The sequence below is a fragment of the Portunus trituberculatus genome, chromosome 21 (genome assembly GCF_017591435.1).
Source record: "Portunus trituberculatus isolate SZX2019 chromosome 21, ASM1759143v1, whole genome shotgun sequence".
NCBI lineage: Eukaryota > Metazoa > Arthropoda > Malacostraca > Decapoda > Portunidae > Portunus > Portunus trituberculatus.
The window spans coordinates 17,694,733-17,720,805 of record NC_059275.1 but is presented as its reverse complement, the minus strand read 5'-3'; the positions used below and the strand labels follow the sequence as shown (position 1 = coordinate 17,720,805).

Sequence of the window (26,073 nt, the reverse complement as noted above, 5' to 3'; positions counted from 1 at the left end):
TATATAACTAAAATTAAGCAAAATATGAAAAAAAATCGTGATAATTACTGCATATTTTTTTTCATTGTTTTGTTTTTCCGCCCACTTCCACCACAAAAACAGCCCAAAACTCGCCCACTTAAGGAAAGGAGAAATATATAATTCAAATCAAACAAAATATGAAAAAATCGTAATAATTGCTGTATATTTTTAATTATCTAACAAGTCAAATTTGCTAATTATAGGCACGCTCTCGTCTGCAAGCCCTCACCTGTGTATTCTATTGTGCCATCATAATACTTCTACAGTTTTGACAATCTCGATCAAGCATTAATGAAATTACAAGACATATTGCAATCTATAACTGATTAGGTGTCCCTCTGAAGATAGGTAGGTTACTTACCATGTAGCCTATTATGATCTAAACGCAAGAAGACAACACAACATTTAAATTCCCAGTAAGAGTATATATATGTGTATATATATATATATATATATATATATATATATATATATATATATATATATATATATATATATATATATATATATATATCTCTCTCTCTCTCTCTCTCTCTCTCTCTCTCTCTCTCTCTCTCTCTCTCTATATATATATATATATATATATATATATATATATATATATATATATATATATATATATATATATATATATATATATATACACTGAACGAGTGAACGTCATCAATTCGCAGCGTGTAGGCTGTAGCCCACCGTAAAGTGACACTCTACTTATTCGCAGGACTGCGGACTGGTGCTCTGTTGTTACTTATCACTCGCTATACTCATGTTATATTCATGATGTATTTCTACTGTAGCGTATATCACAGACAACGAAGTAAAAATGATTTCTCAATGAAACTCCGCGACATTATTGATAATGCTCGTAAAAACACTCATAAAACATATAGTATTTGGAATTAAAAGGAATACATTACATAATTCTGATCCTGCTACTACCAGTACAATTAATACAATAGTTGCTCATAGCATCAACTTTAAAATATCTGCTCCAGAGTCAGCTGTAGCTGTGGACTGTGGCAAGACCATGGCATGGTGGTGACTGTTCTGGGTGTTCTCTGCGATGCCACGGAAGAGGTCGGAGACTCGGAAGTCGGAACAGCTCGAACACATGTGAGGCGCTAACAACGTGGCCAGTGGCGACGCGGCATTTGGAGCTGGATATTAATTGATCTGGAAGAAACCATCCTGGACGAGTAAAAATTATAGGTAAGAAATACGAGAAGCGTAGGTGTGTTAGATATTTATGGAAGAACGTGGTATATTACGGGGACAACTGTAGAGCAACAACATACGGATGTCCCAAGTAGGTACTTCAGAAGGTGTGTTCAACGCAGCCATGTGACCTTGGTGATGGTGGTGGTGGTGATGTGTATCTCCTGTGGAGCAGGATATATTGAATCATAGGTGAGTGGTGTGTGAAGGGCCACGCATGAATGAAAGTGTTGGTTGTGATAGACTGCTACTAGGTACACGAGGCATGGCGCTGTCACGCTGTTGTGCCTCGCCCTTCATAATTCCTCCCCATGCAGCCCCTGCCTCTCGCCATACAGATTACTCTCGCACACTGTACTGTTGTCCTGGGAGGGCGAGGATGACTTTACCAACAGGATTTTAAATGATTGACAGGTTACAAGCTCCTCATGGTAGGAGGGAGCACTGCTTGACCATGTCAGACACTGCTGCTGACCTAAACCATTATGGCCTCGGTTAAACAATATATCGTATATTCATTGCCATTGTTCAGCATTCTCTCAAAGTCTCATGCCCTCTTGAACTGTTGGGGTTTCCTGTATTTCTTAAGAATACTTCCTCCATCAAAATTTAGCATTGATATTTGAGTTGCGTCTTGTAATAATTTCATTCCTAGCTGCAGTGTAATGCAATTAATGGACACGTAGTAACTCCTAACATTTATGCATTGGTGCTGTTAACAAGAAATTAGAGGAAGTTTTGAGTGTCTTCTTACGATCACTGACTTGTAGGCTGTGGAGAGTCACAATACATGTTTAGACAATGGCATAGATAAGTAATGATTGGGAATGAATAGAAATGACCTATTTATAGATTTTTAAGCCTTCAGAAAATATGGGAATGAACTCAGAAAATACTTAAGGGAATCTGGATGAAATGCAACCAATGTTTCTTAGCTTTCTTATGATGAAAATTGATCCAACATGTATGACATTTTGAAATACAATACACATCATTGGAACACAACCCTGCCATGTGTCAAGGTTTGACTAACTAGAAAGGAAGTGAAGTATATCCAGCATCAAAATTCCCTGATTCCCTGATAATTCTGTGATGTACACCACTGTCCTCAACTCAAGCTACATGTAACACTCTTACCAGGATAAGCTGTAACTCGCTCAGAGAAGTGAGGACACCACTCACTCCAGTACAAGGTGCTGTGGTGCAGATGTGCACACGCACAGTAATAGTGACATGCAAACCAAAGACATGCAAAGCACAGGTGTATATTTCATTACTAGAGAACAGGGCCCTCGTCTCATCCCAGGAGCGCTACTAAATTTCCTCTCTCCGTAACTCTCTCCTTTACATTTGATAATTCTTTCAATAAGTCTTAATGGCTTTGGATTGATGTCTTTTTCTTTCTCTCTTCCTGGTTTTCAAAATTTTTTTTCTTTGTGTTTGCATTTTTCTTGCCTTTCTTCCATTTCTCACTTTGCACGATCATGCTTCTCATTTCAGGACTCGATCCTCTGGAGGGTCTCTGGTTCCACCAGTCCTGGCTCTGAGCTGCTAGCTGTGGTACGTGGGGCATAATGAGCACCTGATCCACTCCTCTTGGGTTGAGTTATCAAACCTCCATAAGTAATTTGTAATGAAGGTCTTTCAGTCATAAAGTCTAGACTATTTTCAGGTTTGGTGTGTTTTGAAGCCTGAGGAGTTACTAGTTGCAGCCAGCAGCAGCAACAGCAGCATGTCTCCACAGATGGTGAAGCAAAAGGAGTGGGAGGTCTGCTCCTTGTTAAAATCAGTTCTTACATCCTGTGGTGGAAAACTGCCAATGAACAGACTTAATGGTGAGACTGAGTGTGGATTTGAAACATAGAAATTTAATATCTCACATTTTTATTGAAATCCATAAGATGTCTGTAGGAACCTTATCTGTTTTATCTGTTATGGATTGAGATATGTATGTAATATTGAGGGTTTTTTCCCCCCCTCAGTCCTTTCAATAGGTTTTGACTTTTGTGAGACTAGTTCTTTTATAATCATAGTTATATATATATATATATATATATATATATATATATATATATATATATATATATATATATATATATATATATATATATATATATATATATATATATATATATATATATATATATATATATATATATATATATATATATATATATATATATATATATATATATATATATATATATATATATATATATATATATATATATATATATATATATACACATACATACATACAGTAAGACCCACAATATCTGGGTTCTTGTCCCTCAAGTAATCGTTGAGTTCTAAAATCCCCGATATCACTCCATTTATGTTGGAATACATTACATTCCGCTCATACGTAAGTTTCTTTAGTCCTTTCTTGCTGTACTTTTCTGGGTTATGAACCACTTCCTCAGTCTCATATCCAAGATTCTCCAGAAAAACTCTTTTTTTCTGGAGAATCTTGGATATGAGACTGAGGAAGTGGTTCATAACCCAGAAAAGTACAGCAAGAAAGGACTAAAGAAACTTACGTATGAGCGGAATGTAATGTATTCCAACATAAATGGAGTGATATCGGGGATTTTAGAACTCAACGATTACTTGAGGGACAAGAACCCAGATATTGTGGGTCTTACTGAAACAAAACTGAGAGAGGGAGAAGACCTGATGATGGTTGGAGAAGGGAAATATAATGTTTGGAAAAGAAATAGAGTAGGTAAGATGGGAGGAGGAGTGATGTTGCTGGTTAAAAAAGATATAAAGGTGGATCAAGTGAAAGAAGGTATGGGAAAGGCAGAAGTGCTAAAGATCAGAGCAGAAACTAATGAAGGAAAAAGAGGCACTACATAGTGGTGTACGTACCACCTAAGACAAATGCATGGTCAGTACAGGAATATGAAGAAATGATAAGTGATACAGGAACATGTCTGGAAGAAATGTTGGGTGGCTGTGAACGAACTATAATGATGGGAGATTTTAATTGTAAAGAGGTGTGTTGGGAGGACTGGTCAATGGAAGGATCAGAGACAACATGGGAAATACACTATTGACACTGGCAATGGAAAATGTGTTAACTCAGTGGGTCAAAGAAGATACTAGGTTTGGAGGAGAGGGAGCATCGTCAAGACTGGACTTGGTCTTTAGTACAGAGCCAATGGTCATTGAGGAGATGAGGGTGGAGTGCCCTTTAGCAAAGAGTGATCATGCAGTTTTGGAGTTCAAGGTGATAGATGAAGAGAAATCTAGAAGAAATGAAGAATATAAAGTGGGAAGATGGAATTATGCCAAGACAGATTTTGGAAACCTAAAGAAATTCTTTCAAGAGACAAATTGGATGAAATTCAAGAGTGCTAAGGAGCAAATGAAAAGTGGAAGGAATTTATAAAAATATACAAAGAAGGTGAGAAAAATTTGTACCAATAAGACAACATAGAAGTTGGAAAGCAGGACTGGTTTAACGATAGATGTGAAAAGGCTAGAACAAGAAAAGAGGATGCATGGAAGAGGTGGAGAAGGAAAAGACGGATTAAGCAGTGGGAAAGTTACAAAAGAGCAAGAAATGAATATGTGTTGATTAGAAGAGAAGAAAGAAAGAAACAAGAAAAGGATATAATTGATAAATGTAAAGACCAACCAAGGCTTTTTACAGACATGTGAACAACAACATCAAAAATAGAGAAAGTATTGAAAGTTTAGAAGTAAATGGAGTATGCAGTGAAGATCCCAGGAAATGGCAGAGGCTATGAATGGATGCTTTCGGAAGGTATTCACAAAGGAGACTGCTTTTGACAAACCACTGGTAATGGAACAGAAAGGGATTATGAAGGAGTTTCAAGTAACTGTGGAGGAGATCAAGAATATGATGGGGAGTTTAGAAGTGAGAAAAGCTGTGGGACCTGATGGGGTATCAGGATGGATTTTAAGAGAATGCAGGAGCAACTGGCAGAAAAAGTTTGTGAAGTAATTGATGCCTCATTAAGGGAAGGTGTAGTGCCCCAAGACTGGAAAAGAGCTAACATTGTCCCAATCTATAAATCAGGTAACAAGAGAGACCCATTGAACTATAGACCAGTGTCACTTACAAGTGTGGTAGCTAAGATGTGTGAGAGGGTGGTGAAGAATAGATGGACAGACTTCTTGGAGAAAATGACATACTTTGTGAGTGTCAATTTGGTTTTAGAAAAGGGCGTTCATGCACGACAAACCTGATATGTTACTATTCGAGGGTGATAGATGTAATACAGGAAAGAGATGGTTGGGCTGATGGAATATATCTGGATTTAAAAAAGGCCTTTGATAAGGTACCACACCGGAGACTGATCTGGAAACTTGAAATGGTAGGAGGAGTGCATGGCAGTTTACTAAAATGGATGGAAGACTTTTGGTAGGAAGAGAAATGAGAACAATAATTAAGGACAGACCATCAGAATGGGGCTTGGTGGAGAGTGGAGTTCCACAGGGATCAGTGTTGGCACCAGTAATGTTCGCGGTCTACATAAATGACATGGTGGATGGGGTGTCCAGTTATGTGAGCCTATTTGCAGACGATGCAAAATTGTTAAGAAAAGTGAGATGTGACAAAGATTGCGAACTACTCCAGGAAGACTTGGACAGAATATGGAAATGGAGCTGTACATGGCAAATGGAGTTCAACACGACAAAATGCAAGAAAATAGAGTTTGGCAAGAGTGAAAGAAGAATCAGGAGTATGTACAAGATAGGAAATGAAGACATAAAACCAGTCATGAAGAAAAAGACCTTGGGGTGACAATTACCAATGACCTATCGCCAGAGAGACATATAAACAAAATAATTGGAGAAGTATTGAACTTATTGAGGAACATAAGAGTGGCGTTCGTATATTTAGATGAAGAAATGATGAAGAAAATAATTACTGCAATGATAAGACCGAGGCTTGAATATGCAACAATACAGTGGGCTCCGAACTTAAAGAAACACATAAGGAAACTAGAGAAAGTACAGAGGGCTGCAACAAAATGGTGCCTGACTTAAGAGATTTGACTTATGAAGACAGACTGAAAAGAATGCAACTTCCGACCCTGGAAAACAGAAGAGAAAGGGGAGACCTGATAGCAATATACAGAGTGATGATTGGCATGGAAAAATGGATAGGGAAGATCTGTGTATGTGGAATGAAAGAATGTCGAGAGGGCATGGGAAAAAACTAAAATGGCCACTTATAGGAGAGATGTGAAAAATATAGCTTCCCTCATAGAAGGGTGGAAGCATGGAATAGTTTAGACGTGGAAGTGGTCAACGCAAGGAATATTCATGATTTTAAGAAAAAGCTGGACATTAGTAGATATGGAGACGGGACAGCACGAGCATAGCTCTTTTCCCGTATGTTACAATTAAGTAAATTAGGTAAATACACACACACACACACACACACACACACACACACACACACACACACACACACACACACACACACACACACACACATATATATATATATATATATATATATATATATATAAAAGAGAAAGAAGAGAAAAAAATGGAGCAAGTATAACTAAAAATGATAAGAACAAGAGATTAAAAATGATGTATACAAACATAGATGGGATTTTATCTAGTAAATTAGAATTAAGAGATTACATAAAGAAAGAAGAACCAGATATTGTATGCCTGGTGGAAACAAAGTTAAATGAGGCAATAAAAATAGACATAGATAAAAGGTATAATATATGGAGGAGAGACAGAGGGTAAAGGAGGAGGAGGAGTCATGATGATGTTAAGGAAGGAGATAGTGGTAAATCAAGTGGAGTTTGGGGAAGAAAAATCAGAAATACTGTATGTTAAGATACATATTAATAAAAAGGAGTTAACAATCATTGGAACATATGTGCCACCAAAACAAACTCATGGACTAACCAAGAATATAGAGACATGATAGATGACACAATAAGGAGTCTTACAAGAATCATTAAGGAAAGGAGAAAAGTGATATTGGTAGGAGATTTCAACTGTAAGGAGGTAGACTGGGAAAATTATGAAAGTGGTATGGGGGAAGATGCCTGGGGAGATAGATTCCTGAACCTAATGATAGATAATTTGATGGTCCAAAGAGTAAAGGAAAACACAAGATTCAGAGGAAACGATGAGCCGGCAAGATTAGACCTAGTTTTTACAAGGGATATACCAATTAACGATGATATAAGATACAAGTGCCCATTGGGAAAGAGTGACCATGTAATATTAGAAATGGATATAGAAGAAGGAAAGGAAGATAGAGATGAATCATACAAAGGAGACCGATTAAATTACAGAAAGGCTGATATTGAGAATCTCAAGAACTATTTTAAAAACGTAAACTGGGAGGAGATGGAAAACTCATTAACGGTTCAAGAGAAATATAACTTATTTTTGGAAATGTACAAAACTGGGGTCAAGGAATATGTCCCAAAATATAGACCTAAAGAAGAAGGAAAGAAAGATTGGTTTAATGCAAGATGTGCTAGGGCAAAGGAGAAATGAGATGGAGCATGGAAAAGGTGGAGAAGAAACAGAAATCCAGAAAATAAGGAAAACTTCAAAACAGCAAGAAATGAATATGCTAAGGTGAGAAAGGAAGAAGAAAGAACTATGAAAAGGACATTGTCGAAAATGTAAGAAACAACCAAAATTGTTCTACAGATTCATAAATGGAAAAATAAGACAAAAAGAAACAATAGAAAGGTTAAAAGGAGAAAATGGAATGGTGGAAGACACAAAAGGACTGGTAGAACTGTTAAATAGTAAATTTCATGAGGTCTTTACTAAGGAATCCAAATTTGAAAGACCACAGGGTAATAGAGAGACTGTCTATATGAAAGAGATTAAAGTAACCAAGCTTGAAATAAAAAAGTTGATGACGGAACTAGATGAGGAAAAGGCAATGGGACCGGATGAAGTCTCAGGCAGAATACTGAAAGAATGTAGGGAAGAACTAGCAAGTCCAATATACAACATCATAAAATGCTCAATAGAAAATGGAACAGTGCCAGTGGAGTGGAAAAGAGCTGAGGTGGTTCCCATATATAAGAGCGGAAGGAAGGAAGAACCTTTAAATTACAGACCGGTATCACTAACTAGTGTAATATGCAAGATGTGTGAAAAAGTAATAAAGAAGCAATGGATTGAGTTTCTTGAAGACAACAAAATATTATCAAATAGCCAATTTGGTTTTAGAAAAGGTCGGTCATGTGTAACAAATTTATTGAGTTTCTACTCTAGAATAGTTGATAAAGTACAAGAGAGAGAGGATGGGTTGACTGTATTTATTTAGATCTAAAAAGGCTTTGATAAAGTGCCACATGAAAAATTACTATGGAAGTTAGAGGAGAAGGGTGGCTTAAAAGGAAGCACATTGAGATGGATGAAGAATTACTTAAGGGGGAGAGAAATAAGGATGATAGTTAAAGATATGAAGTCCAAGTGGAGAACAGTAGACAGCGGAGTGCCACAGGGTCAGTATTGGCACCAATACTTTTTCTCATATATATAAATGACATGCCAGAGGGAGTGAACAGCTACATAAATCTGTTTGCGGATGATGCGAAACTGTGCAGAGTCATTAAACAAAAAGAGGATTGTGAAATACTACAGGAAGACTTAAACAAGATCTGGAAATGGAGCAAAAAATGGGAGATGGAATTCAATGTGGACAAAAGCCATGTCATGGAAATGGGAAAAGTGAAAGACGACCAGTGGGAATCTATAAGATGGGAGATGGAGTAGAACTAGAAAAAGTAAAAAAGGAAAAGGACTTGGGAGTGACAATGGAAGAAAATAATCAACCGGTAAGCCATATTGATAGAATTTTCAGAGAGACGTATAATTTGCTAAGGAATATTGGAGTAGCATTTCACTATATGGACAAGGAAATGATGAAGAAATTGATAAGTACTAAAATAAGACCTAGATTGGAATATGCAGGAGTTGTGTGGACTCCCAAAAAAGAAACACATAAGAAAATTAGAGAGACTACAAAAATGGCTACAAGAATGGTTCCAGAATTTAAAGGGATGACATATGAGGAGAGACTAAAGGCTATGGATCTACCAACCTTGGAGCAGAGAAGAGAGAGGGATCTGATACAAGTTTATAAATTGATTAACGGAATGGATGAAGTGGATAATGAGAAACTGATCCTGAGAGAAGAATATAACTTTAGAAGCACAAAATCGCATAGTAAGAAACTAAGGAAGGGACGATGTCTAAGAGATGTTAAAAAATATAGTTTCCCGCAAAGATGTGTTGAGACTTGGAACAGTTTGAGTGAGGAAGTGGTGTCAGCAAAGAGTGTACATAGTTTTAAAGAAAAATTGGATAAGTGTAGATATGGAGACGGGACCACACGAGCATAAAGCCCAGGCCCTGTAAAACTACAACTAGGTAAATACAACTAGGTAAATACACACACACTACACACCGGGTAGTGTAGTGGTTAGCACGCTTGACTCACAATCGAGAGGGCCGGGTTCGAGTCCTGGTGCGGCGAGGCAACTGGGCAAGCCTCTTAATGTGTGGCCCCTGTTCACCTAGCAATAAATAGGTACGGGATGTAACTCGAGGGGTTGTGGCCTTGCTTTCCCGGTGTGTGGAGTGTGTTGTAGTCTCAGTCCTACCCGAAGATCGGTCTATGAGCTCTGAGCTCACTGTAATGAAGACTGGCTGGGTGACCATGAGGCGATGGGTGAATTACACACACCGTGTGTAGTGGTTAGATGCTGATAAATCGAGAGATTTCGAGTCCCGGTGTGGCGAGGCAAATGGGCAATCTTAATGTAGTGATACCTAGCAGTAAATAGGTACGGGATGTAACTCGAGGGGTTGTGGCCTCACTTTCCCGGTGTGTGGAGTGTGTTGTGGTCTCAGTCCTGCCCGAAAATCGGTCTATGAGCTCTGAGCTGGCTCCGTAATGGGGAAGACTGGCTGGGTGACCAGCAGGCAGCTGTGGTGAATTACACACACACACACATGAAAATACTGCATAAGGCTGAATATTTTTTTTTACTTTTAACAAGTTTACTTTTCTTGTCTATTTACAGTGGAATACAAAACTGTGGTGGGGGCTGACATTCCCTTTAGGGAGCTGATGTATCCTACCTTAGCAAAGTTTTTGCAATCCATTCCAGAAGTAAGTGTCAGAGTGTGCACTGTTTGAATTTGTGAAAGAAAATTTATTGACTGAATCACCAAAGTCACTTAGCCATGGTAATATGAATGTTGAATTCTCACAGATGAGAACAGAACACAACAAGAAGAAAAGAACACCTTAAAGGAAAAAGGTCTGACTGAATGTGTTGAGCTGAGAGTGATGAGAGTATGTCCTACATTATGACTACAGAACTATAGCATTAGCATAGATGAGTGACATACTGTAGCTGAAGCTGATTTCTGAGACTGAAGGTTTGATTTATATAAAAAAAAAATATAAATATATATATATAAAATATATATATATAAATATATATATATATGTTTCGGCCTAAAGCGCCTGTAGGCGTATATGTGGGAAGTGCTGTTCAGCTTTCGCCCATTAGTGGCGCAGTCAGTTTTATTTTCAGTGGATATAAGATATAAAAGAATCTTTGGTGAAAAGAATGGGTATCATGGTGACATGTAGGTAACTTTAAACCACTCGACAAATAGCAATATATGTAATGGGATTCGAAACGATGGATGTCTGTGATCCCAGAATTATAAAAGCTTCCCTAAGCATGCTTTGATACTTGGTCAATTGGCACGACACCATAACACGTTTTGTGTAGTGAAAAGCTCCTGGCTGCTTAGATCAAGTGGGTCATGTGAGATTTGTTTCTTGTGACTGCCTAGCAGGGAAACAAGTCATTCGCTTTCAAAGCAATGCTGGGTTAACTTCTCAATGCATTCCACATATGAGGGCCTCAAAACCACAAGGACTCAAGCACTGCCTCCCTGATTTTCAAAGTATTCATATCTGCGGAACTGGCAACTCTTCCTCTGTCTGGCTATGCAGTTTGCCATATGGTTTCCTGACTTCAATAAGGTTGAAAGTCTTTTAGAAGCCAGTGAATTCATGACCTGTTGATTCGGGAAGTATTTGGTGGTTGACCCCAATGGAGTGTTGATTAAAAACCAGACAGACTTAGAGTTAGCAGGATTCAGCCAGTCAGTAAGAGCATATGGTGCACTCTGGGCCAGTCACCATGCTGCTGTGTACATCAAGAATCTCCTGCCCTTTGTTACTCATACCAGGTTCCAATACTTCTGGGATATCCTGGCACAGTAGGATGCTCTGCAACATAAGGGAGGACAGGGTACAGGTGAGTGTGATTAGAAAAGGGACAATGAAGACCTGATGGAGTATGATGAAGAACAGTAACTGAACTGCCCCCTCCACCAACCTTCAACTGCTTGAGAGGATGTGCAGTAACACTAAGAGTGAATACAGATTGTTCATACAGTCTTTTCCTTTGACTAACAAGTGGTACCTATTAATTCTTTGTTTTACCATCATTACTAAGTTATTTTCTTAATGACTTTCTCTAAACATCCCATTAATCATCCTTCAATTTGTTGCTTTCTTTGAAGTAACTATAGTACTGTGGTATGTACCAATATTTGTATTTTCTTGTATTTTTTAACACACTTAGCCTGTGATGGTGTTCCTTTTATATAGTGAATTGTGTAATTAATCTATTTACTTCAGTAGAAAATTTTATCAAGGATTAAATCACAAGTCATGCAATGAAATTCATGAAAACTTGTGGAGGCTATAACATATTTTACCTGCTAGAACGTGAACACATCATACATTTTTTTCATTCATTTCATTGGTCAAAAAAATTCTGAAGAGCCAGGATTTCGTGTGAAACTTGGTTGAAATCAACATCTCTCTTGGAAGTGGAGTTATTGTTCATAAACTTTAGATATATGAATTTTAGTATATAAGGATATATGTGTAACTAGGGTAGATGTAGAGAATAAGTGTGCATGATAGCTGATTCTAATAAACTGAAATATTGATATAATATTAATATATAATATCAATATTTCAGTTTATTTGAATGGCAGCTAATACAGGTGCACACTTGAAAATTTATACACACACACACACACACACACACACACACACACACACACACACACACACACACACACTTAAGTCACAAAAGGATGTAGATGAATTGGTGGAGAAGTCATGGAGGCTAGCCCAGCAGGAAACAACAAGGAAGATTTGGTTGAGAAGAGATCTCGGTGAAAAGGAAAGAGAAATGTTAAATGAGTTGAGAAAGGAGGCTTTGAAAAAAAATGAAGAGAGGACAGAAGAAGAGAAGAAAGAGTTTTTCTGGAGAATCTTGGATATGAGACTGAGGAAGTGGTTCATAACCCAGAAAAGTACAGCAAGAAAGGACTAAAGAAACTTACATATGAGCGAAATGTAATGTATTCCAACATAAATGGAGTGATATCGGGATTTAGAACTCAACGATTACTTGAGGGACAAGAACCCAGATATTGTGGGTCTTACTGAAACAAAACTGAGAGAGGAGAAGACCTGATGAAGGTTGGAGAAGGGAAATATAACGTTTGGAAAAGAAATAGAGTAGGTAAGATGGGAGGAGGAGTGATGTTGCTGGTTAAAAAAGATATAAAGGTGGATCAAGTGAAAAAGGTATGGGAAAGGCAGAAGTGCTAAAGATCAGAGCAGAAACTAATGAAGGAAAAAGAGGCACTACATAGTGGTGTACGTACCACCTAAGACAAATGCATGGTCAGTACAGGAATATGAAGAAATGATAAGTGATACAGGAACATGTCTGGAAGAAATGTTGGGTGGCTGTGAACGAACTATAATGATGGGAGATTTTAATTGTAAAGAGGTGTGTTGGGAGGACTGGTCAATGGAAGGATCAGAGACAACATGGGAAATACACTATTGACACTGGCAATGGAAAATGTGTTAACTCAGTGGGTCAAAGAAGATACTAGGTTTGGAGGAGAGGGAGCATCGTCAAGACTGGACTTGGTCTTTAGTACAGAGCCAATGGTCATTGAGGAGATGAGGGTGGAGTGCCCTTTAGCAAAGAGTGATCATGCAGTTTTGGAGTTCAAGGTGATAGACGAAGAGAAATCTAGAAGAAATGAAGAATATAAAGTGGGAAGATGGAATTATGCCAAGACAGATTTTGGAAACCTAAAGAAATTCTTTCAAGAGACAAATTGGATGAAATTCAAGAGTGCTAAGGAGCAAATGAAAAGTGGAAGGAATTTATAAAAATATACAAAGAAGGTGAGAAAAATTTGTACCAATAAGACAACATAGAGAAGTTGGAAAGCAGGACTGGTTTAACGATAGATGTGAAAAGGCTAGAACAAGAAAAGAGGATGCATGGAAGAGGTGGAGAAGGAAAAGACGGATTAAGCAGTGGGAAAGTTACAAAAGAGCAAGAAATGAATATGTGTTGATTAGAAGAGAAGAAAGAAAGAAACAAGAAAAGGATATAATTGATAAATGTAAAGACCAACCAAGGCTTTTTTACAGACATGTGAACAACAACATCAAAAATAGAGAAAGTATTGAAAGTTTAGAAGTAAATGGAGTATACAGTGAAGATCCCAGGGAAATGGCAGAGGCTATGAATGGATGCTTTCGGAAGGTATTCACAAAGGAGACTGCTTTTGACAAACCACTGGTAATGGAACAGAAAGGGATTATGAAGGAGTTTCAAGTAACGGTGGAGGAGATCAAGAACATGATGGGGAGTTTAGAAGTGAGAAAAGCTGTGGGACCTGATGGGGTATCAGGATGGATTTTAAGAGAATGCAGGGAGCAATTGGCAGAAAAAGTTTGTGAAGTAATTGATGCCTCATTAAGGGAAGGCGTAGTGCCCCAAGACTGGAAAAGAGCTAACATTGTCCCAATCTATAAATCAGGTAACAAGAGAGACCCATTGAACTATAGACCAGTGTCACTTACAAGTGTGGTAGCTAAGATGTGTGAGAGGGTGGTGAAGACTAGATGGACAGACTTCTTGGAGAAAAATGACATACTTTGTGAGTGTCAATTTGGTTTTAGGAAAGGGCGTTCATGCACGACAAACCTGATATGTTACTATTCGAGGGTGATAGATGTAATACAGGAAAGAGATGGTTGGGCTGATGGAATATATCTGGATTTAAAAAAGGCCTTTGATAAGGTACCACACCAGAGACTGATCTGGAAACTTGAAATGGTAGGAGGAGTGCATGGCAGTTTACTAAAATGGATGGAAGACTTTTGGTAGGAAGAGAAATGAGAACAATAATTAAGGACAGACCATCAGAATGGGGATTGGTGGAGAGTGGAGTTCCACAGGGATCAGTGTTGGCACCAGTAATGTTCGCAGTCTACATAAATGACATGGTGGATGGGGTGTCCAGTTATGTGAGCCTATTTGCAGACGATGCAAAATTGTTACGAAAAGTGAGATGTGACAAAGATTGCGAACTACTCCAGGAAGACTTGGACAGAATATGGAAATGGAGCTGTACATGGCAAATGGAGTTCAACACGACAAAATGCAAGAAAATAGAGTTTGGCAAGAGTGAAAGAAGAATCAGGAGTATGTACAAGATAGGAAATGAAGACATAAAACCAGTCATGAAGAAAAAGACCTTGGGGTGACAATTACCAATGACCTATCGCCAGAGAGACATATAAACAAAATAATTGGAGAAGTATTGAACTTATTGAGGAACATAAGAGTGGCGTTCGTATATCTAGATGAAGAAATGATGAAGAAAATAATTACTGCAATGATAAGACCGAGGCTTGAATATGCAACAATACAGTGGGCTCGAACTTAAAGAAACACATAAGGAAACTAGAGAAAGTACAGAGGGCTGCAACGAAAATGGTGCCTGACTTAAGAGATTTGACTTATGAAGACAGACTGAAAAGAATGCAACTTCCAACCCTGGAAAACAGAAGAGAAAGGGGAGACCTGATAGCAATATACAGAGTGATGATTGGCATGGAAAAATGGATAGAGAAGATCTGTGTATGTGGAATGGAAGAATTTCGAGAGGGCATGGGAAAAACTAAAAATGGCCACTTATAGGAGAGATGTGAAAAAATATAGCTTCCCTCATAGAAGGGTGGAAGCATGGAATAGTTTAGACGTGGAAGTGGTCAACGCAAGGAATATTCATGATTTTAAGAAAAAGCTGGACATTAATAGATATGGAGACGGGACAACACGAGCATAGCTCTTTTCCCGTATGTTACAATTAGGTAAATACAATTAGGTAAATACACACACACACACAGTGGTTAGCACGCCACACTCACATTCGAGAGGGGGTTCGACTCGGTAAGCGGCGAGGCAAATGGGCAAGCCTCTTAATGTGTGGACCCTGTTCACCTAGCAGTAAATAGGTACGGGATGTAACTCGAGGTGTTGTGGCCTCGCTTTCTGGGTGTATGTGTTGTGTGTTGATGTGGTCTCAGTCCTACCTGAAGATCGGTCTATGAGGTCTGAGCTCGCTCCGTAATGGGGAAGACTGGCTGGGTGACCAGCAGGCGACCGAGGTGAATTACACACACACATACACACAGATACCCGGTAGCTCAGTGGTTAGAGCGCTGGCTTCACAAGCCAGAGGACCTGGGTTCGATTCCCTGCCCGGGTGGAGATATTTGGGTGTGTCTCCTTTCACGTGTAGCCCCTGTTCACCTAGCAGTGAGTAGGTACGGGATGTAAATCGAGGAGTTGTGACCTTGTTGTCCCGGTGTGTGGTGTGTGCCTGGTCTCAGGCCTATCCGAAGATCGGAAATAATGAGTTCCGGAGCTAACGTCTGGCTGTCTCGTCAGAGACTGCAGCAGATCTAACAGTGAAGCACACACCAATACTTTTCCTCATTTATATTAACGACATGCCAGAAGGAGTGAACAGCTACATAAATCTGTTTGCAGATGATACGAAACTATGCCGAGTTATAAAGCAAAAAGAGGATTGTGAAATACTGCAAGAAGACCTAAATAAGATTTGGGAATGGAGTAAAAAGTGGGAAATGGAATTCAGTGTGAACAAAAGCCATGTCATGGAAATGGGAAAGAGCAAAAGACGACCTGTGGAAATCTATAAGATGGGAGATGGAGTAGAACTGAAGAAAGTAAAAAAGGAAAAGGACTTAGGAGTGACGATGGAAGAAAACAATCAACCGGTAAGCCATATTGATAGAATTTTCAGAGAGACATATAATTTGCTGAGGAATATTGGAGTAGCATTTCACTACATGGACAAAGAAATGATGAAGAAATTGATAAGTACTATAATATGACCCAGATTGGAATATGCAGGAGTAGTGTGGACCCCTCATAAAAAGAAACACAAGGAAGTTGGAGAGACTACAAAAAATGGCTACAAGAATGGTTCCAGAATTTGAAGGAATGACATATGAAGAGAGACTTTGGAGAGGCTTTGGATCTTCCAACATTGGAGCAGAGAAGGGAAAGAGGAGATCTCATACAAGTTTATAAATTGATCAACGGAATAGACCAAGTAGATAATGAGAAACTGATCCTGAGAGAAGAATATGACATCTGAAGCACAAGATCGCATAGTAAAAAGCTGAGAAAAGGAAGATGTCTGAGAGATGTTAAAAAATATAGTTTTCCCCAAAGATGTATTGAGACTTGGAACAGTTTAATGAAGAAGTAGTGTCTGCAACGAGTGTGCATATTTTTAAAGTAAGATTGGATAAGTGTAGATATGGAGACGGGGCACACAAGCATAAAGCTCAGGCCCTGTAAAACTACAACTAGGTAAATACACACACACACACACACACACACACACACACACACACACACACACACACAGTACACTATAATGGACTAATGTTGTAACCTTCTTCTTGATGAGATGAAACTTGTCTTTTGTTGTATCTTACAATATTCTTTTCAACAGATTCTAAAATTAGAAACCAGAGATGGACAAGTTTTTGTTAGTGTGGTGGCTGATAAGAACATTGACTTGATCTTACGGCATGTCATGGAACAGAAGCCTGAAACTGTTAAGGCAAAGCCATGGAGGACAGAGGTTAGATATAATGTTTTGTACATACCTGGATTCTTCTTCTTTTGCAGCTGTTCATATGTAGTGCTGCTGAATTTATTCTTTCTTTACGTTCTTTACAATGTAGTGGAACTTGTCTAGTGACTGATGGATGAAGGCAAGAGTTTATCTAAAGGTCCACCTGGAAGTTTAGGACCAGTTTATTGAATTGTTTTATCTCCCATCCAGGCTTTATCTTCTGCTCCCCGACACCTTCATTCTGTCCGACCTGTTGTGCCACTCAATCAGTGGCATTGTTATATTGGGAGCCATGCCACATCCATTACTAATGGTAGAACACCCCGATACCAAAGTCAGAAAAGACTGCCTGATTCTAAGGTAAGTTATAAGGAGCTTTTCTTCTGTCTGTCCGTATCTCTGATGCATTTAGGTGACTGATAAGATAAAAGGAAAAATTTCAGTTTGAGCACTACACACTTTTTATATTTAATGGAGAAGCAAATGAAACGTGATATGTTAATCTTTTGTAGCATTTATAAGAATTGTGTTTTTTATTGTTAAGAAATACTTATTGATATAATGATATGGAATACAATACCACATGGAAAATTAATATGTATTCTTTAATGTGTATAAAACATTTATTTAATTTATAATGATAGTATTTTTATTCATAAGAAAGACTTCATATGTGTGCATGTGTTGGATTTATTCACCTTATAGTAGCTAGCCAAACCAGGCTGAAGAATAGAAATATGCTCGTTATTTCCTTTAATGTGCTATACTTTTTAAGTACACTTGTGTCATTCACATCAGCATACAAGTAATCCAAAAGTACAGACCAAGAAACCTTCCAAGAAGACATTCAAGCAGCAACTTGTGGAGGCCGTCCAAACATTATGTAGGCCGGGCCTGGTGCCCACCTACAACACTGTCAGCTATGGCAAGAAAAAACTGGATTGGTGTTCAACAATCAAGGTAATAGTTGATCTTAGTTGACTAGAATTGTGTGTTGAGGGATGGTACATTTCAGCGAGGTCGTTGCAAATGCTGATGCCCTTCATGTATATTATTCTGGCATATGCAGATTGGAGACCTGTTGACAGTAAGCAGCTACCCAGACTCTATGAAGAGCCAAGAGGAAGCTGAGGAAGCTGCATCAAAGAAAGCCCTGCAGCAGTTGCCACAGGTGGCCAAGAAGAGGCAGGCAGCACAGAACCATGCTGCTGTTGACTATGATGTGTCCATCCCTAGGGTGAAGCAGGTGAGTAAGCTTTGGGTTTGTTCCTTAGTGGAAGACTTGCACATCATGCCTGAATGCTTTATGTGTTATTTGCCTTTGCTTTTTTGGGAAGATGAATAACTTATCTATTTATTTTGTTTTATTATTGATATATTTTTTTATAGCTCTAAAGAAAGTCATGTTTTCATAATTCTTTTCCATTCTCATTACTGTAGCTTTTAGAAAAGAAATCCCCTGTGAAGCGGTTCTGGTGGGAGGCTGTACAGGGCATGTACTGGGACATGTATCAAGAAAAACTGCCACACGATTGGATCACAGTAGTTCAATCCCAAAATAATACCGGCTTAGAGTTTAACAATCCCTGTACAGACTTGTGGACTGTTGCACTAGCACAGAAGGTACGGTGTCCTGTTTTCCTGTTTTTCAAATCTTTTATTTTTTATTTATTTATTTATTTATTATTATTATTTATTTATTTTTTTTATTTATTTATTTTTTTTTTTTGCTTCATTTTTATGATATTTTGTTGAAAGCTTACTAAAATAATTCACACTGTTTATGATTTTCTCTCTCTCTCTCTCTCTCTCTCTCTCTCTCTCTCTCTCTCTCTCTCTCTCTCTCTCTCTCTCTCTCTCTCTCTCTCTCTCTCTCTCTCTCTCTCTAACACACACACACACACACCACACACACACACACACAAGGCAAATGGGCAAGCCTCTTCTAATGTGTAAATCCTCTTCACCTAACAACATGTAGGTACGGGATGTAATTCAAGGGGTTGTGGCCTCGCTTTCCCGGTGTTTCAAGTGTGTTGTGGTCTCAGTCCTATGCTAAGATTGGTCTATGAGCTCTGAGCTCACTCTCTAACGGGGAAGGCTGGCTAGATGACCAGCAGGCAACCATGAATAATACACACACACACTAGAATGGAAGAGAGCCGACGTAATACCGATATTTAAAGGAGGAAAGGCAACTGAACCACTAAATTACAGACCAGTGTCACTTACAAGTGTCTTAGGGAAGTTATGTGAAATAATCAAAGAAAAATGGGTTAAACTTCTAGAAGAAGAGCAAATCATATCGAACAGACAATTTGAGTTCAGGACAGGGCTTCTAATCAAGAGTTATTGCAAGACTTGAAAACAGAGATGGATGGGTAGATGCAGTTTACCTGGATATTAAAAAGGCTTTTGATAAAGTCCCTCAGGGAAGACTACTTTGGAAACTAGAAAACAATGGAGGACTGCGAGGAACTTTGCTCGAATGGACAAGAGATTATTTGAAGGATAGGGAAATGAGAACTGTGATCAGAGATACATACTCAACTTTTGGGTAAAGTAACTAGCGGAGTGCCACAAGGGTCAGTGTTAGCCTCCATTATGTTTCAGATTTATGGAAATGACATTCATGATGGGATAAACAGTTGTATAAATTTATTCGCTCATGATGCAAAGCTGCTATGAGTTATCAAAACCAGAGAAGACTGTCTGCTGTTGCAGGAAAATATAAACAAGATCTATGAGTGGAGCAGGAAGTGGAAATTGGATTTTAATGCCAAGAAATGTCATAATGGAACTAGGAAAGAGTAAGAGAAGACCTGTATGGAATTATTTGATGGGAGAGGAACAAATAATGAAGACTAAAGAGAAAAAAGATCTGGGATTGATCATACAGGAAAATCTGAGCCCTGAAAACACATGAGCAAGATATTTGGACTATCGTATAAAATGTTAACTAATATAAGAGTGGCATTTCATTACTTGGATAAAGATACGATGAAAAATCATCACAAACATAATACGCCCAAGGCTGGAATATGCAGCAGTAGTATGGTCTCCAAGCTCTATAAAGGATATAAGAAAATTGGAAAGGATATAGAAGATTGCTACAAAGATGGTGCTAGAATTAAAGGACCTCACATATGAAAAATGACTGAAGGAAATGGGACTGCTAACCTTACAAGATAGAAAAGAACGTGGGGACCTAATAACAATGTATAAGATAGTAAATGATATTGAAAAGATAGACAAAGAAGACCTGGTGCTGTTGACAGAAGATGATGGAAGGACAAGAGGACATGAAAAGAAGATCAGGATGAGGCAGTGTGTGAAGGATATTGGGAAATACAGTTTTCCACACAGAATGGTGGAAAAATAGAATGCATTGGATAATGAAATTGTTACAGCACATAACTTTAAGGAAAAATTAGATAAATGGAGATATGGAGACAGGACACTATGAGCCCCGCTTGAACCCTGTACAATACAGCTAGGTAAATATACTTTGGCCAGTATGAAATGTGTGTGTGTGTGTGTGTGTGTTTTTTTTTTTTTTTTTGTGAACCACTTCGTGAGGAGAAATCTGTCTTTAGCATCTTGAGGAAATGTAAGTGATGTTGAAGTAGCTGACTGGAGAGAAATGCAGTAACCTTATCAATCACCTGTGAGAGAATTCTTTCAGGAGTACATGAATGAAGACTTCAAAATGGATACAATACAGTCTTACAGATAGTGATTCACTCAAATCAACTAAGGTTTTACAATCTTTCACCATTTATTAGTAAATCTTGAAATTTTATGGCTTATGAACTTACCTTACTATTTTTGTTTTCTCAGATCCCAAGCTCTGGTCCCAAGACTTCTGAGCCAATTGACACATCAACAAGCTGTGAGCAGGAGGAGGTTCAAATCCTCTGTAACAGGTAGTTAATTCATGAAATATTGGCATCTTGTGATTATGTTCCATTTTTTTTTTCTAGTATTCTTGCTCTAATGAACATGACTATTTAAATATGTATTTCTTCATTTATCTGAGAAGAGACAGGCCAAGGATAGTAAATACATACCATTCAGCTAGCATTGTAGGGCTAAAGGGAAAAATGTGAATGAGGTGATTGCTGTTCCAAAGGGTTGTAGGAGAGATTTGCCAGCATCTGGTTTGATGAGCTGGATTAGAAGAGAAAAAGAGAATGGGTTTATTACAGTATAAAGGTACAGTATAACATTTCTGCTGCTAGATCTTGAAGTGAAGAGAACTGATTGTACATTGACACACATTTTGTCAGTGGAAGTCAATCCATTTTCCTTTGGAAACATGCAAGTTAAGAAAATGTGTAACAATTTTCTATTATTGATAAGTATATGTAGATATATTTCTTTTTGTTATTAATGTTGTGATATAATAATGTGATAAAAGTTCTTATCCCTAAGTGAAAATAAAAAAGGGAAAACTGTTGAAGGAAAGCTGCAGCTACCGACTCTCAAGCTTCCATCCACACCTACCTGGGATGTGGTTATCACCTGTGTGGAAGAGCATGACAACATACACTTACGCCTGGTGGGGGAGAACTACAGTGTGAGTGTTACTGCTACTGTATACCTGTCCTCAAACTCAAAATTGTTGTGTTCTAAATTTTATGAATTACAGTCAACTCTTGATTAACATGAAGGTTATGTTCCTGGAGACAATGCATTATTTAAAATCAAGCTGTTTAAACATAATTTTCTCATAGAAAAACAGTGGTAATTGGGGTGAGTTAAGGCGGGTTCACACGTGCCAATTTGCGACTGATTTTTACATACGTAGAGTTTCTGACTCACAATCGGTGCCTGGCAACTGCAGAAAGCAGTCGCAAAATAAAACCAACATGTTGATCTTGCTAGTCAATTTGCAACTTTAATTATGTTGTGACGTCATGGAGTAAGCTTTGAAAATGTGGTCTCCAGATATAGAGAAGATGTTAGACTTGGTGAGGAGAAAGAACACATTTGGGACCCGAGAAATGAATTATGCAGTATAATAAGCTTGTGCAAATCATCGTTCAACGAAATAGCTGCCACTCTACAAGAACTGTTTCCCTCAATGCAGGGTGTTGTTGGAGGAGAAGATTGAAGACTTCGTCAGGATTTAATTTGATCGCAATTGTGCGTAATCTTAAGATTAACAATTTTCTTATGAGAATTATAGACTAATTTAGAGTGTGATAGACACTCCTTTCTCTTACTTAGCCAGGAACGTATCCACAGGCATTTTCTTTTCTGTTGACTCTTCTGGTACTCCAAAAGAAGAGCAACCATAGCTTCAGCATCGTCAATGGAGGAAGACATCTTGGCAGGAGTTGTTCGTTTACATTCACTTCCCACCAAAGTGCCAACTAGTCGATATAATTTCTAGGTGCTACGTCTGACATTTTTTGACTAGAAGGGTTGATGAGTTGGAAACTCTACATACGTAAAAAAAAAAGTCACAAATTGGCACGTGTAAATCCACCTTTATGTTCCTTGCCACTGGTAAAGTCTGCCTATTTTGGGAATTTTGTTACTCAAACCTTAAAAAATATTAATGCATCACCAGGTCACAGAAACAATAAAAGCACATGTTCTCATTTTATTAGCTTTAATGGTATGCAGCGTGCTCTCCCTCGGTCCCGTTGCATGGACAGTCACTGAGGTCTTCTCCCTTAGCATAGGGATCTAACACTTCCAACTTCTTTTCAGTGGTTAGTCATCCTTGATTTCTTGGAATAATTTTTCAGTGAGGGACACTTGGATACCCATAGTATAGAACACAAGGTGAAAATTCTAAGAAATGATCCACTTCCAGTGCTCCAGATCGAGGAGTGAGGACTGCTTAATTGTGAGAAGGAACAGCTGAGCGACTCTGAACTATCACTTAGTGCCACATACAAAGTCAAGGTGATCCTCATGGCTTGATCGTATATATATATATATATATATATATATATATATATATATATATATATATATATATATATATATAAGTTATGATATCATTATAGTGGGCAATGGAGGGGCAAAAACTCAAATATTGTGGTGCTGATTGGTGGCTACTTCTTCCACATTTCCATCCCTCTATTGCCTGCTATAATGGACACAATATCTTAATATTCTTATATGATCATGCCATGATAATCACCCTGACTCTGTGGCACTGAGTGATAGTTCAGAAATGCTCAGCTGTTCGAACCTTCTCACAGTCTTCACTCTTCAGTCTGGTGCTAACACGCACTGCGAGTGGATCGTTTCTCTGCATTTTCACCTTGTGTCCTATACTATGGCATTAGAACGTGCCATGGTAAGGTTGTAAAAAGCTAATAGAAATGTTTTGTAAACATAGATAAGACAACGTAACATTTCCTAGGAAATTGGTTTTATGAGCAACCTACTAGTAAACTTCATTATCATGGCAACAATGTCTCCCTATGTGTTCAATGGATATTATTTCTTTGCCAGAAGTTACGCTACTCATTGCTAAGTTTCTTGATTGGATTTTGGCCCAGTGCAGTTCCAACCAGAAGCACTGTGGATGTGCATGATGTCATTGAGTCTAGTTAACCCGAGTTAAATAGAATAAGTCATGCTATTTAATCATATCTCCTTAAATATCAAGTCACGTTAAATAGAAATCGCGTTGTTCAAACTTGTGTTAATCGAGAGTTGACTGTATATATATATATATATATATATATATATATATATATATATATATATATATATATATATATATATATATAAAAGCTAGATCCACCAGAGCATAAAATGTAGAGGGTGAAGAAAAGTCACTAACATTTTGTGACAAACACAATCCCATCCTCAGATAACTACGTATATGACTCTCTCTCTCTCTCTCTCTCTCTCTCTCTCTCTCTCTCTCTCTCTCTCTCTCTCTCTCTCTCTCTCTCTCTCTCTCTCTCTCTCTCTCTCTCTCTCTCTCTCTATATATATATATATATATATATATATATATATATATATATATATATATATATATATATATATATATATATATGTGTGTGTGTGTGTGTGTGTGTGTACATATGTTTGTTTGTGTGTATATATATATATATATATATATATATATATATATATATATATATATATATATATATATATATATATATATATATACAGTAAGGTCCCGAGTTACGTCAGAATTACGTTCCTGAAACATGACGTAAGTCGATTTTGTACGTAACTCGAGTTTTTGTACTTTCAAAGCATATTATCGAGTTTTCAACCAATCATTTTTTATGGTTATTCAGGTAAGTAAAAGGTTATATTGGTATATTATTTACAACTATGTAGGAATATATTGATTAGGGCCGCGAACGCGAAGGACTGCAGGTTGCCGAGAGGGGTGGCCTGAGGCCGCCAGGAGGGTGGGCAGTTCGAATGTTGTGATGCCCAGGGTGGACAGCTGGGAGCGTAGTGCAGTGCGGTGGGAGTAGAAGCGTGGGCAGCGGAGCAGGAAATGCAATAGGAAAGGGCAATAGGGATCAGCAGACAGGCGCAGACGGTGCAAGTGAGCTGCAAGTGTCGTGTGGCCCAGACGAAGGCTCCGGAGTTGTTATTGTTGTGATAGGTGCACGAGCCCTCAAGGTCGTCAACCTCCCCGTTGTCATGGTAACGGGCTTCCCATTTTCTTCTTCACTCCCTTATACACAGCTGCTGCCTCCCTCCTCATGTCTTTTAATTATGTCCACTTTTTCTTGTAGTGTAATGGTTTTCCTTTACTTAGCATCACTGCTATCACTCAGGAGTTTCTTTTTGGTGCCATTGAGCAAGATACTAAGATAGTCAGCAAACGCAGATGTAGGAACACTCTTGCCAGGGGCGACGGTGTGGTGGAACTGAGGTACGTAGAGTGTTATTGTATTCAAGCGTGAGGTGGGCGGTGTGGCGGATAACCACTAGTGATGCCTGGCGGCCAACAATAACAATAAACCCCGCGCTTTACGATTTATAAATTTTCAATTTTTTAAATCTTAAATTGCCTTATAGTGGACTGACGTAAGTGCGAGTTTGACATAACTCGAGATCGACGTAACCCGGGACCTTACTGTATATATATATATATATATATATATATATATATATATATATATATATATATATATATATATATATATATACAGTGGTACATTGAGATACGAGCTGCCTGAGATACGAGTTTTTTGAGATACGAGCTACGGTTTCATCATTTTTTGTTTCGAGATACTAGCAAAATTTTGAGATGTGAGTCATGCTTGGGGATGTTGCCGCTGTAGTCGGCGGCTCAGCGCATCAGTCCAGCCTCAGCTGAGCTGGTAACTGTGTGTTTCCCATGTATCTCATGCACTGTGATCATTCTTTCATCATTTTCACACTATTAATTGATCTTTGTTATTGTCTAAAGAAAGTGCAGTTTTAATTTATGTTTGATGTTTATGTGTGAATGGTACCTGCATCCTTTCCTTCCTCCCTCTTCCTCCTCCTCCACCATTTACCACCATTAGCTGAAAACGTCTGTGTTCAAGGTAAGAACACTAAATAAACTTTTGCTGTTACATATATCATATATTTCCATGCATTGATAAGTATGCATCTGTACATAACTGAGAAGGCAAAACAAATTCCTCCTATCACTGAATACCACCTCTACCAATGCTTATCACACTGGGGGGGGGGGGAATGTAAACAGATCTCTAAGCTGGCTACAGTGATGTGGCCTCTCTCTCTCTCTCTCTCTCTCTC

General features: G+C 38.2%; 1 protein-coding gene across 7 annotated transcripts in view; it reads left to right on the top strand.

Annotated features, from left to right (window-relative positions):
* Window positions 1-1,029: 1,029 nt before the first annotated feature.
* The window catches only part of LOC123507178 (tudor domain-containing protein 7A-like), a 44,140-nt gene continuing 19,096 nt past the window's right edge, over window positions 1,030-26,073 (top strand). For 2 of the 7 annotated variants that reach the window (XM_045259845.1, XM_045259844.1), the window contains exons 1-11: window positions 1,031-1,230; window positions 2,737-2,796; window positions 2,909-3,071; window positions 10,302-10,390; window positions 17,191-17,322; window positions 17,527-17,676; window positions 18,115-18,276; window positions 18,386-18,562; window positions 18,757-18,939; window positions 21,157-21,242; window positions 21,751-21,895. In XM_045259845.1, the coding sequence (XP_045115780.1) occupies window positions 2,969-3,071; window positions 10,302-10,390; window positions 17,191-17,322; window positions 17,527-17,676; window positions 18,115-18,276; window positions 18,386-18,562; window positions 18,757-18,939; window positions 21,157-21,242; window positions 21,751-21,895 (1,227 nt within the window). In that variant the 5' untranslated portion in view covers window positions 1,031-1,230; window positions 2,737-2,796; window positions 2,909-2,968. Of the gene's footprint in view, window positions 1,231-1,282; window positions 1,429-1,539; window positions 1,651-2,736; window positions 2,797-2,908; window positions 3,072-10,301; window positions 10,391-17,190; window positions 17,323-17,526; window positions 17,677-18,114; window positions 18,277-18,385; window positions 18,563-18,756; window positions 18,940-21,156; window positions 21,243-21,750; window positions 21,896-26,073 lie in introns of those variants that run through there. The other 5 variants (XM_045259838.1, XM_045259839.1, XM_045259842.1 and 2 more) reach the window with 5 other exon arrangements.